General features: G+C 35.6%; 1 protein-coding gene across 2 annotated transcripts in view; it reads left to right on the top strand.

The window, feature by feature from the left end:
• Nucleotides 1–1,084: 1,084 nt before the first annotated feature.
• LOC121318956 (proprotein convertase subtilisin/kexin type 5-like) overlaps nt 1,085–11,543 on the top strand; it is a 213,500-nt gene continuing 203,041 nt past the window's right edge. Inside the window, exons 1-2 of one of the 2 annotated variants that reach the window (XM_041256193.1) lie at nt 1,085–1,589; nt 5,555–5,659. In XM_041256193.1, coding sequence (XP_041112127.1) covers nt 1,410–1,589; nt 5,555–5,659 — 285 coding nt within the window. In that variant the 5' untranslated portion in view covers nt 1,085–1,409. The remainder of the gene's footprint in view (nt 1,590–5,554; nt 5,660–11,543) is intronic. The other variant, XM_041256183.1, reaches the window with a different exon arrangement.

Here is an 11,543-nt window from a genome sequence, read left to right as displayed (position 1 = left end):
AGACAAAAATGTTATAGAAATAGGTAGCCTTCTCTGGTGTTAATATTCTCTAAAATGTAATTGTATACTTTCACACCTTCAATGTTTATATATAGTTGTAATTAAGTGCAGGAACAGCAGATCAGTGTGTGGGTTAATAGGAAATGGGGAGGTGAAGAGAGGTGAATATCCTTCTGGGATTGTTCTCCCTCTTTTACATTGCTTTTTGTAATAATATGCAAGTCACAGTTAGCCCATATGAAAACCCTAGGCTTCACAAAATTCCCATTTATGGCCCTTCAGGGGAAATATGAAGAGAGTTGTAATACTGTGAGATGGATTCTATTTATTTGTGCCCTGATAGGATGAATGTTGTTATTTTGACTACATATATTTTCAGTAATAACAATACTGAAAACAGCTTATTTGTGGGATCCTGAAATTCAATTTAAGGAATACTAAACATGTACCAAGTCACCAACCTTGCTGTTGCACTATATTCTTAAAACAAGCGAATATTAAATTGATTTGTTTTAGTTTTTTCAAATTTAACAACTCTACTGAAATTTGGCAAAAGTGTTTTGGGAATCTGTCCTATAATCAGTATTTATTTATTTATTTATTAACATTATGGTACATAAACAAGCTTAGAAGGTCCTAAAACCAAAGGATTTAACTATAGGGCCTATCTTGTCTAACCCACCCGGCCTCCAGGATATGAATTCTTGCATTCCCAAATGATACTGACCACATGAATTAACAATACTAGGTTGAGAAGATGCGCTTTGCTGATATGAGGTTTGGTTACAAAATCATAGGGGGAATAAGGCTTGTCTCTGCTTATTAGTTGTCAATATCCCAACTTGTGTCCTTTTTCAGTAGCCAATCAAGAGCGGCATAGATGTTACCATCAGTAGCTTAAATATCACTTTTCTTAAGAAAATGGCTCAGTGGTTTATAATTTAACTGACATTTTACATTACTTGTTGAAGGATACAGGTGTAAAATTTCGTCTCTTTAAGACCCAGAGGAGCGCTAACGGACGGTGTTGAGAGTTGGGAGCGTTTACTCTCCTGAGTGTGTCTAGTAATTTGGAGGAGGCGCTGCAGCCATTTCATCACTTAAGAGAGAAACCGGAGATCAGGGTCCCAGAGTAGCTGTAACCAGAGCTCTGCAAACATTTACACACTCACCACTAAGAGGAAACAAGACGGGGAAAAAGAAGTGGAAACGGAAAGAAGTTAAAACACTACATTCTCAGAAGAATTATCCAGTTTATAAAACGAAGTATTTTTCGTGTAATAGTTCATCAGTGATTATGTGTGAATGTTGAAGACCGGTCTATGAGACAGTTGATCTCTGGTGCAAAGACTCGTGTTTTGGAGGTGCAAAGGATTTGATTAAAACAGCCCGAATAGATTCTGCAAAAGATGGGTTGGAAAAGTCATTTAAACAGAGGGGCTGTGTATGTTCTCGCGCTTTGGCTTGGATTTGTGTTGCCTCTGTGCAGGACTCGGATGTACACGAACCATTGGGCTGTGAGAATAACTGGAGCTTCGCAGGATGCAGACAGGATAGCTGACAAATACGGTTATAGAAACATGGGACAGGTAAGTTACAATTTGATTTGAAACCAGTAGTAAGCCTTTCTTGGTCTATACAGAGTTCTGCTATATTAATCAGGCTTCAAACTTTGTATTTCATACTTTGTATTTCTTTGTATTTCTTGTATTTACCTGATACATCATAATCACCAAAGGAACAATGTCGTGGTACAGTTTGAATCTAACAATAATGTGTGATCTCTTGAATTCCATCACTCGGAACATAACTCCCACTAAACCGCATTTTTTGTAAAAAGAAATCTCTTTAATGCATTACCTTTCGCATACATTTTAAAATGTAAACTGTTGCTACGGCAACTTTTTTGATTTGCGTGAATGCGTTGTGATTTAAACATAACACAGAAGAGTTTAGCAAAGACAGGTGTCAAGTTGTGTTTGCTTGACTGATATTTAATAATTTAAATATTATTTACGACTACACTGTTTACATTTTTTTTTTTAAGTTACTGAAGAAATACCGTACCAAGTTCTAAGTCCAAAGACACATAAAGAGACACAAAGCTAATTATTCCACATAGGTTACCAACTTGCTAGTTTATTATTTTATTTATTATTGACACCCACAGTATTTTAATAACGGTGTCAATGTTGATTTTGCAGAACAAAAAGTACACATTCTCTGCAAAATCAACGTCTACCGATACAAAAAATAAACGAGCACAGAAAATGCTGACTGCAGGTGTAAAAGTTCTTTGGTCTTTGTGCAGTACTTAGAGGGAGAATATGTACTTTGTGTTCTGCCAATCTCGTCAACAAGTTGATAATGGATTACACATTCAGGATCAAACAAAGAGGACACAGTTACTGCCACCTGGAGAGTTTCTACGACTAACGGGAGCAACTGAGAAATTCTCTCTTTCACTGAAGATGTTTTTTTTTTTTTTAAGGTAGTTCCCAAAAGATAAAGCAGGAAGCAGCCTTTTTTGAAGTTACACAGTTGTAGATGCGCTGTGCAGTTATATGTGGTGCAATTTAAATTAAGATCTTTAGGAAATGTCAGATTATACTATGCATAATCAATTTGGTGGATTAACTTTGAGGTTGAAGGGTCTATCAGAGAGGAATTAACCCATTAAGTCCCATTGCCCAATTTTAAGGACAGACTACTGTACAATTTGCTGGATCATTTTTAACTGACATCTACCTGGTATTTTAATGTTCTCTAACTTTATTATTATGATAACTTACTCTAATTTTAACTGCAGATGCAATGTCTCATTACATAAATACAGCTTGTGTTCTGATTTTTTTTCAAAGAAAATTGTATTTTGTACTTAATGGTTTAACACTATCTGCCTTGTTCAAATATATGCATTGGGATGTGAGGCTATTATCCTGCAAGCAACACGTTCCCAGGTATGCATATGCACTGTAATCAAAGGTCATTCTGAATTAGTTTCTGGCTAGGGGGTAGTGTGGGGTGTGTGTGCACAGGAACCCCCCTCTCATCTCCTGTGAACTTGCCAGTGCAGGATTGAGGCACAATGGAGGGATAATATGCACTGTACTAGAAAACCCACATCGCCACTGTCTGAGTGTTATTACCTGCACTGTTGATAATACTAGACATCTGGTGCTGGCATCTTTCACCATCGTTTGCAATTTATTTTGAAATGACATTCTAAAGAAGAAAAAAGGAACATAAACAACGGTCACATTTTTTATGTGAAAACTGAATATTACATTCTATTGTATGCATTCAGTAGTCAAGAAAATACATCACATTACAAGTGCTAATATTCTTTTCTATTAATTCCCAGTAAATATGGATGCTAGCTTCAGTTAGCTGACCTATATATCCCACAGAGGTCAGGATACATATTTATGAGCTGCTTGCACTTTGACACTTGCTGCAAAGTAATCTTCCTTTGTTTCCTGTATGTGCTAGCTAGTGAAAAATGTGTCAGGCTGGGTGATAATGTAAATCTTCTACTTTGACCCCTGTTGAGTGTTGTTTGCTGATAATGTACAGTGGGGCTACAAATCAAATAGAGCACAATGGTAAGAAAATTCTTTAACTATTATCACCATGAAAACAAACTGGAAAATGTTAAGGATCAAAAGTAGACCCGCTGTTTAACTGCATATGACTGAATTTCCCATTGCCATGACAGTGATGCACTGAAAATAATGTAGGTTTAGAACTGAAAAACAATCAGGGTGTTATTTAGAAAGGAATTTGTGGCCTTCAGAAAGCCAGAATAATCCTCTTTCTACACCACTGGTCCTGTTTGTAAGCACAGCTCTTATGTGTGAATCTTTCCTCGGTTATACAGAGGACGATACAGTAAAATATATACCAGAGTAGAATTCTCATCAACAGGATGTAGTGCTATCATTTATTATATTACGTATTATATTATCAGCTTTGTTTGAAGATCTAATTTCAGGTTTCATCATGCTTTTCTGACTGACAGTCTTGCAGAGAAAACATGGTACAGGTGAAAAACAATTTGTCAATCAAAACTGTGGGATTATCTGGTAATAAAAAAATATTAGTTAGCAGTTGGGTAATGGCTCATGTAGCCTTTATTTGAGGCAGCTCAGCGGATACAAATTAAAATAACCAGTAAAGAGAAAGTAATAAAGGAACAATATATGTTGGATAATGGTCACAGAATGGTAAAGGAACATTAAGGTAGAATTTAGCACACACAGCAGGTTGTGTTTGTAGCATTCGATTAAGTGTGCTGTTTCTTTAAAGATCAGTGCCTGTGCATCACTTTTATTACTTACTTACTTTAGCTGTGATATGATAAATGCCAGCAGGTACTATTTGTACAAGGTTCCCAGCACTGTTGACCATGAATTCATGAAATAAGTGTTCCCCTTATCTACTGTGACAGCCGGTTGTGTTTTCAGAACTTGCCTATATTTCAGGGTTAGGCCTTTTTAATACATATTTGATAATGTTTTACTAAAGATTTTTGCATGTGCTTCATCTGGTATTATTGTTTGAGGTAGTAATGGGTTTGCAGGCATGTTCTAGCAGAAAAGTCGGTTTTGAATGGGGATTATGTCTAAGTAAACTATGTCGTCATGGTGCTTAGCTTTCACGAATGCACTTGCCTCTCTGTACATTTATCAGCTGGACTGTCTTTGTTATTAATAAATAGGGTTTAACAGCACTTGTGTCTTCAAAATGTTTTTGTCCAAGTCAAAATCCAGCTTTAGATATGACAGATTGATGTCTTAGTCAATGTTGTAAGAGTACTGCATGTTGGCCTTGAAATTGCATTGCTAATCAACTGTAGACCATGAAAGCAAGTTATTGTCAGTAAAGCATCAGTTGCTACAAAGCCTTTTAAATGTATTTTGCAACACATGATGCACCTTAAATAGGACTTAAAATGTATTGACATCAAACAGACATAGTTTGAAGGCCACTACTTTAAAATAAAAACAAAGCTAATCAGTGCTTTAAAATGCACTTTAATTAGCTTTATTAACATTATTACCGGGGCCCAGTATAGGATAATTTAAATACAACACCAAACTGCTGCATCCTGATTACTTTGCTGTGGGCCACATGGTCAGATTGCAGCAAGACCTTTTAAGTGAGTTTGAACTGCAGCACTTGAAGTGATTAGGTACCAGGAATTGGCAACAGGTTTTAATATACAGTATGGCAAATTTGCACATTACAATTTAAAATACAAGCAAAGAACCAAAAGACCCTAAGCAGAATCTGAGGGAGACTTGTTATATTGCTAGTACTAATACGATTTTTAAAACCCAGCTTATGTAAATGTGCTAATGAAATTACTTCATATAATTTATTTTCTTTGAAAGGTGATCGGAGAGGGAGAGGGAGGAGGGGAGGTGTCAAGTAGCATTTATGATCACCTGAGGGAAATTTATTATTTACGATATTTCATACTGACAGCGTAATTAAAACTGGGTTTTTCTTTCTTGACTAAAATAAGTATGTATTTTTTCTTCCTCTGCAGATTGGAGACTTGAAGGATTACTACCATTTTTTTCATAGAAGAACAATAAAAAGGTCAACGGTTTCTAGCAGGGGAACACATAACTTCATTTCAATGGAACCAGAGGTAAGAATATCCATCTAGCGAGTGTCACTGAGACAGACTTACATTTTTAATCAGTAATACCACACTGCATTGTGCTGCATGGATACCTGCCTAATGAGAAGTGTTAATGCACTTTCGTTTAGCCTCTTTTTCTGTCGCAGTTGGAACTGTAAGAAGGACAATGCCAATGAGTGTTGACCTGCATATTACTCTAAACATAAAATAAGGTGCTGGCATTACATTTCTTTGTAATTCCATATCATGGCTCAAACACAAAAAAGCTGGACAAAAAGCTAAATATACTGTTTGAGATACTGTCGTCCTGAACAATTACTGAGTAGAATACGACCATGAGCAAACTATAGCATTACCAGTAATTATGACGGCACAGATTTCGAACAATAAAGTCTTGTGATCTTTGTACTGATAAGCAATGACTCTGAAATTAATTGCCAGCAGTGTGTATTGTTTCATACTATTGTGATTATATTTTGTTTGTCAAAAAAAAAAAAAAAAAAAAAAATGTTAACATGTCCAACCATTGTACCAGTGGCCAACTTCAAGGGAACCAGAGATATTAGTCATTATGTACAGGATTGGTAATGTCCATCTCATGTTACTTAACATGGGTGTTAAGGGATGAAGGATACCTTTCCAATGATGTCTTAGTTTTCTCTGTAGCACCAAAGATAAGGGAGTTATAGCTTGTAATGTTGAACTTGACCCCTCGGGCACCTGAAAAAGGTCAAATCTTCAATGACCCATAACTTGGAAGCTGTTTGACCCACTGACCTCCAGTCTGGAATTTGATCATGTCTCTGTGGTATCTACAACTGTGCCAAATGTCAAGATTGGAGGTGGTTTCTGTATGATTTGATGTGAAATGACCCTGGGAGGAGAAGCCAAAAGGGGAGATGAGAAAGGTTATGATCAGTTTGTTTTTCGTCAGCTCTTTCAAGCTGTTTTTAACATCCAGTCGGTTTTCAGTAAACCAAAAGGAAAGTAGTTTAGTCAATACCATTTTTTTTTTATTGTTTTATAAATCTGGCGGTTTTCAAATATGCCGCATCTCAGCTGTGCCGCTTCAGGTGATTATGGTCATGTTGTTGAGAAGGTGTCTTGTCACCTGATGAAAAATTGCATTGTGTCTGGTGTGAACTGAACTGCAAGGGAATGGGACACACCATTATTACACACATGTCATGTTGTGACAGATAAGCTCAATACAGTGTTATGGTATTACTCATACCAATGCATTATACAATGTAAAAAAGTACTGTTTTTTTAGCAGTTTTTTTTTTACTCTGATTCCAGACATAGGATAACACAACCCAACGTGCTACTGTAAAAATCAAATTAAAAAAAAAAACTTGTGTTAACCCTCTATGCAAAAAAACTTGTCTGGGCATGTTCTACCTCAGATCTCTAAAATTCCATGACTGTTCCTTTGAGGTTTTGTGCTGGGTGATATCTATTGATGGCATGAAATGCCTTGAGTACAGTATATATTATGTTACGTTCCCCACCATAGAAACCGTTTGAATTTGTTTGCAGGGACACTTCCCAACTCAATTAATACTTAACAGTAGCTGGAATCTCATGTTTGATTTTATGTAATACACTGCACACATTTTCTTTGTGATGTACCGTAGTTTTCGTAGTATAACAAGCACCATTTACATATTACAGATGATGATAGGGGTGTATGGAATGCATAAAAGCGTGTAATCTATGATTTTGTTTTTTAAATTTGGTGCGTTTCCCGTGAACAATCAACAAATACAGGAGTCGCGTGCATAGTTCAATGCCCGCTTGTAACTTAAGCACATTGCTGATGGTTATAAGCAGATAACCCTCCTAGGTGATCAGTCAAAGGAATTTCTTTGGATCAGTTAACCATTTCTTATGCAGTGGATTTTAGGATACTAGAAGTCTAATACCGGTTCTTTGTTTTTTTGGGGTGTGTTTAGTTACAAACTTATTAGGACTTTCTCCCAAAACAAATCGTGGCAGTGGTTCACAAACTTTTCAAGATTGCGTCGCCTTTTCCAGAACTGAAATATTGTATGACAAACGATAAAAAATATAAGTAAAATGTAAAACAGTGTGAAAGTATGGAAACGTAACTCTATTTTAGTTAATTATTTACCTAATGGGGTGGATGTGCCTGTTTTTGGAACACAGTTCATCAAATCTGTTACATTTTGAGGATGGTGACTCTTAAATTTGTTTTCGAGGCTCATCAGTCAAGGTCTATATTTTGTTTCTCAAAAGCACTGCGCTTTCTTTTAATAAAATCTCAGTTTATGTGCAGTGTCTTTGTAATTTGTATCTAAATGGTGCTTTAATTTGTTTGGCACCATACTTTGCACTGCAACAATAAAATAACAGATGACATATTGTGGCCTGCCTTCTCCGTTTTTAACCATTTTTTTTTGACAGTAAAGCCAAAAGAAATGTGATCTGGGTCATATTTTCATATGCTTAATGGCTTGGATGTAGATGCCTGAACTCTGTGTTTCCTCTTGCGCGTAACAAAGATATCCGTCTTAAAATACTTCATTAATCTATTCCAATCCACTGCAGTAACAGGTCTTTCTTTTAACACTACGGCAATACATCTCAGGTGTGGCACATAAGGGTCTTACTGTATATTGAAATGGTTGTGTTTCAAACTCACTGTGCACAAACGCTAATTGGCTGTATTCTCGCACGCATTACGACATCTGTTGTCTGCTAAAGCCACATAGTGGTTGGCAAATAACAGGATGCCGTAATGGATGTGAAAATGCAGCTAATTAGCGTTAGTGGTTGGCGTCATTACCAGTGAGTTTGAACAAAAAAAAAAAAAAAAAAAAAAAAACACAACCAATTCAGTATGCTGTAAGATACTTCTGCGACACACCTGGGTGTCAAGAAGCACTGGGCTAAGGGTTAACATCAGATAACACATACCGTAAACTTAATGTAACTAACTATGTTCAAGTAAACTAAGGATTAACCCCAGAAAGGAGAGTGTTGTAACACGTTGAATAAGCAGCCATTTGTTTAGCAGACATGCTGGTGAGTATGAATTATATATCTGTTATATATAATTCTGTTTTGCATTTGCTTTTTGAACTTAACATTTCTTACATAGTAGAAATGTGTGTGCATGTGGGTAGAAGAGATATGGTTGCCTGGAATGGAAGTTCGGAATGATTACTATGAGGATTACCTTTACACTTCAGCATCTGTTTTTAATTGCTGCGGCCAGTGTTATTATATTAGTTTCGTTATTTTAAAATGTATTTTGCATTGTGTTTCTGGTAGCAGCATTTCTTTTCTTTCTTTTTTTTTATTTTTCTGCTTTCTTGAATTGTAACATGTCAGATGTTGGTATACGGGTGTTTTCTAGGTGAGTACTGTCCCTGCTAGTTAGAAACACATACAGTACCAACATTATTTTAAGGGAATAACTTGAAGTGTCCCATTATGACTGTGCTTGGGGCAATGTACTGTACATTACATGCCTGTGCTAGAAAAATTAATTCCCAGATTACATCTGATTTCTGATGGTCCTCTATGAAGAATACAAATGATTTAAAGGAGTGCTCACCAAAGTTTTGAAATCCCTTTTCTTGCCTGCTTGGTGTCTTGTGTTAAAGATATACTTTCAATTTATAGCTGTATATGTTAAAATATAGCATTATAGCTAGGGCTGCAATGAAGGGTACATTTTGACCTTTGAAGGCTCTGAACACATTACCAAAGGAAGGTTCGGATCACATTACTGAAGGAAGGTTCGAACCTTCGATGGTACTCATTTGCATAATTTATTTTTGACGTCACCATAGCTACTTGTTTATATTTAATTGAAAATCCTATTATTTTACAGGTAATCCATATAAGTGGAATAAAACATTAACATGTAGTTTAAAAATACGTTATATAGGACAGTAATCTTTTTTTATAATTTAAATAAAAATACATGTTGTTTATTTACATGTAATTGAGCCTGCTTGCGATATATACAGTAAGCTTGCATTGCAGCAGCACCAACTGCAGTGGACAAAGCTTTATTTAACAGTCACCGTTCCAAGCAGGTTATCAGTCACATTTTACTACTACTAAAAATATTAATAATACTAATAATAATATGACCTTACGCTTGTCAAGTGACCCCAGAGATTGGTTATGCCGCCATGATACAAGTCGCTTGCACAGTTTGCGTTCTTTTTTTTTGGTCGTCTGGGCATTTAATAAACAAAACCCAAACAGCAGAGGGGTTTCGAGACATTTCTTTTAGTACAGCTTACACTATACAACGCTTTGCTTTTTAGATGGCGAATGAAGAAAGTAAAGGTTTGCTTCTGGATAACACATGCTGGAGCGAGGAGGGGCGTGCCGAGTTCAGTTTTTGAAATTGAAATTATTAGTGTTAGCGTATATTTTTTTTTTTATGTATCAAACATATTCTACCATAACACTTCTCTTACACTGTCTTGTACTCTAGGTATTCAGTACATATTTTACTGAAGCAATACAGCCACTGCTTTGGATACTCTACCTTGCTAATATGCATTATACAAATCAGAAGATCAAATTTTGCATGCGAGTGACATTTAACGTGTGATTTATAGTATTCACACTTTAAACAGTTTCTGTTAATAAAAAAAAAAAAAAAAAAAAAAAAACATACAGTGCGTGAACATGTCTGATGAACCTTCAAAGAGTTATAACATTCTTTGAATCCCTGGCTAGCGAACGAACCTTCGGACCTTCAGACACAGCCCTAGTTATAGCTGAACGCTTGCTGCTCACATACCAAATGTTATTTAAAAAATAATTGGTAGGTGCAGGGAAATTGTTGTCAAGAGTTAAGAAAAATGATTTTAAAATATTGGTTAGCACGCCCTAATACTGTTCAAATATGTACTAAAATAAGATTCCATTGTAACTGTTTACTACATTTTACATTTTTAGATTAGTTTAATCTTCTGTGCATATATTAAGCCCACCCCACAAAAACCATTTCATAAGTGCAGTTGTACCTTAAAATGTTATCCATGTTCTAGAATTTTAGAATTACTTGCTCTTCATGCAGGCCCCATGGCCAGTGATCGGGGGAACCTACCATATGATTATGACCAACACTGTATGCTTTGTAACTTAACCACAAATACATATTCGAATAGTGTAGCTAGGGTTTGGTGGATGTTTCAGCATTGTTTCAGATCACTTTGTAGAGATTCATACCAAAATAAAGGTCAAAAAACTAATCACTGTAGTGTGGTAAGTCTAACTGGGTGCTTGCCAGTTTGAAGCTGGTAAGACCGTGTGTTTGAGGAGTGTGCTTGCTGGAAAATAGAGCATTCCTTAGAACTTAATAGGTTTTATTCTAGCAATTCTGAGTTCTGTTTTTAAGCAGTCTCTTGAATTATTTTTTTTAATTCTCTAAAAAATGTAGTGTATTCAGTAATATAAGTTTATAATTTATGTAAGACAAATTTAAAATGTTTTAGTGTGCTTGCGAACACAGGACAAGAAATATTTACAAATGTCTGAAGGATAAAATAAGCATGTTGCTAGAGTTTTAAAAAGCTTTACTTTATTCTAGCATTTTTTTTTTTTACTAAGCAGTAACAACATTTATTAAATTAAGTGTTTGTCACTCAATTTCTCTTTATGTCTCTTCTAAATGAATCTATGGATAACACAAACATTAGGTTCACAAATCTAATAAAATACCCAGTAAATTATTTCTAGGACTGTTTCCTTTGACATTAACTGACATCATAGAAGCATGTTTATTTATTTATTTTTTTATTTTAAAGAATAGAGTTTGGAAGCAACTTTAGTGCAGCTATTTCAGACCTTTTAAAATCCTTCCTATTGGGAACCCTTCCTAGGGTCATTCGCTGTA

This window comes from Polyodon spathula, chromosome 1, assembly GCF_017654505.1.
Source record: "Polyodon spathula isolate WHYD16114869_AA chromosome 1, ASM1765450v1, whole genome shotgun sequence".
Classification (NCBI taxonomy): domain Eukaryota; kingdom Metazoa; phylum Chordata; class Actinopteri; order Acipenseriformes; family Polyodontidae; genus Polyodon; species Polyodon spathula.
Note: the sequence above shows the minus strand (reverse complement) of the source record. Positions and strands in the feature narration are given on the sequence as shown.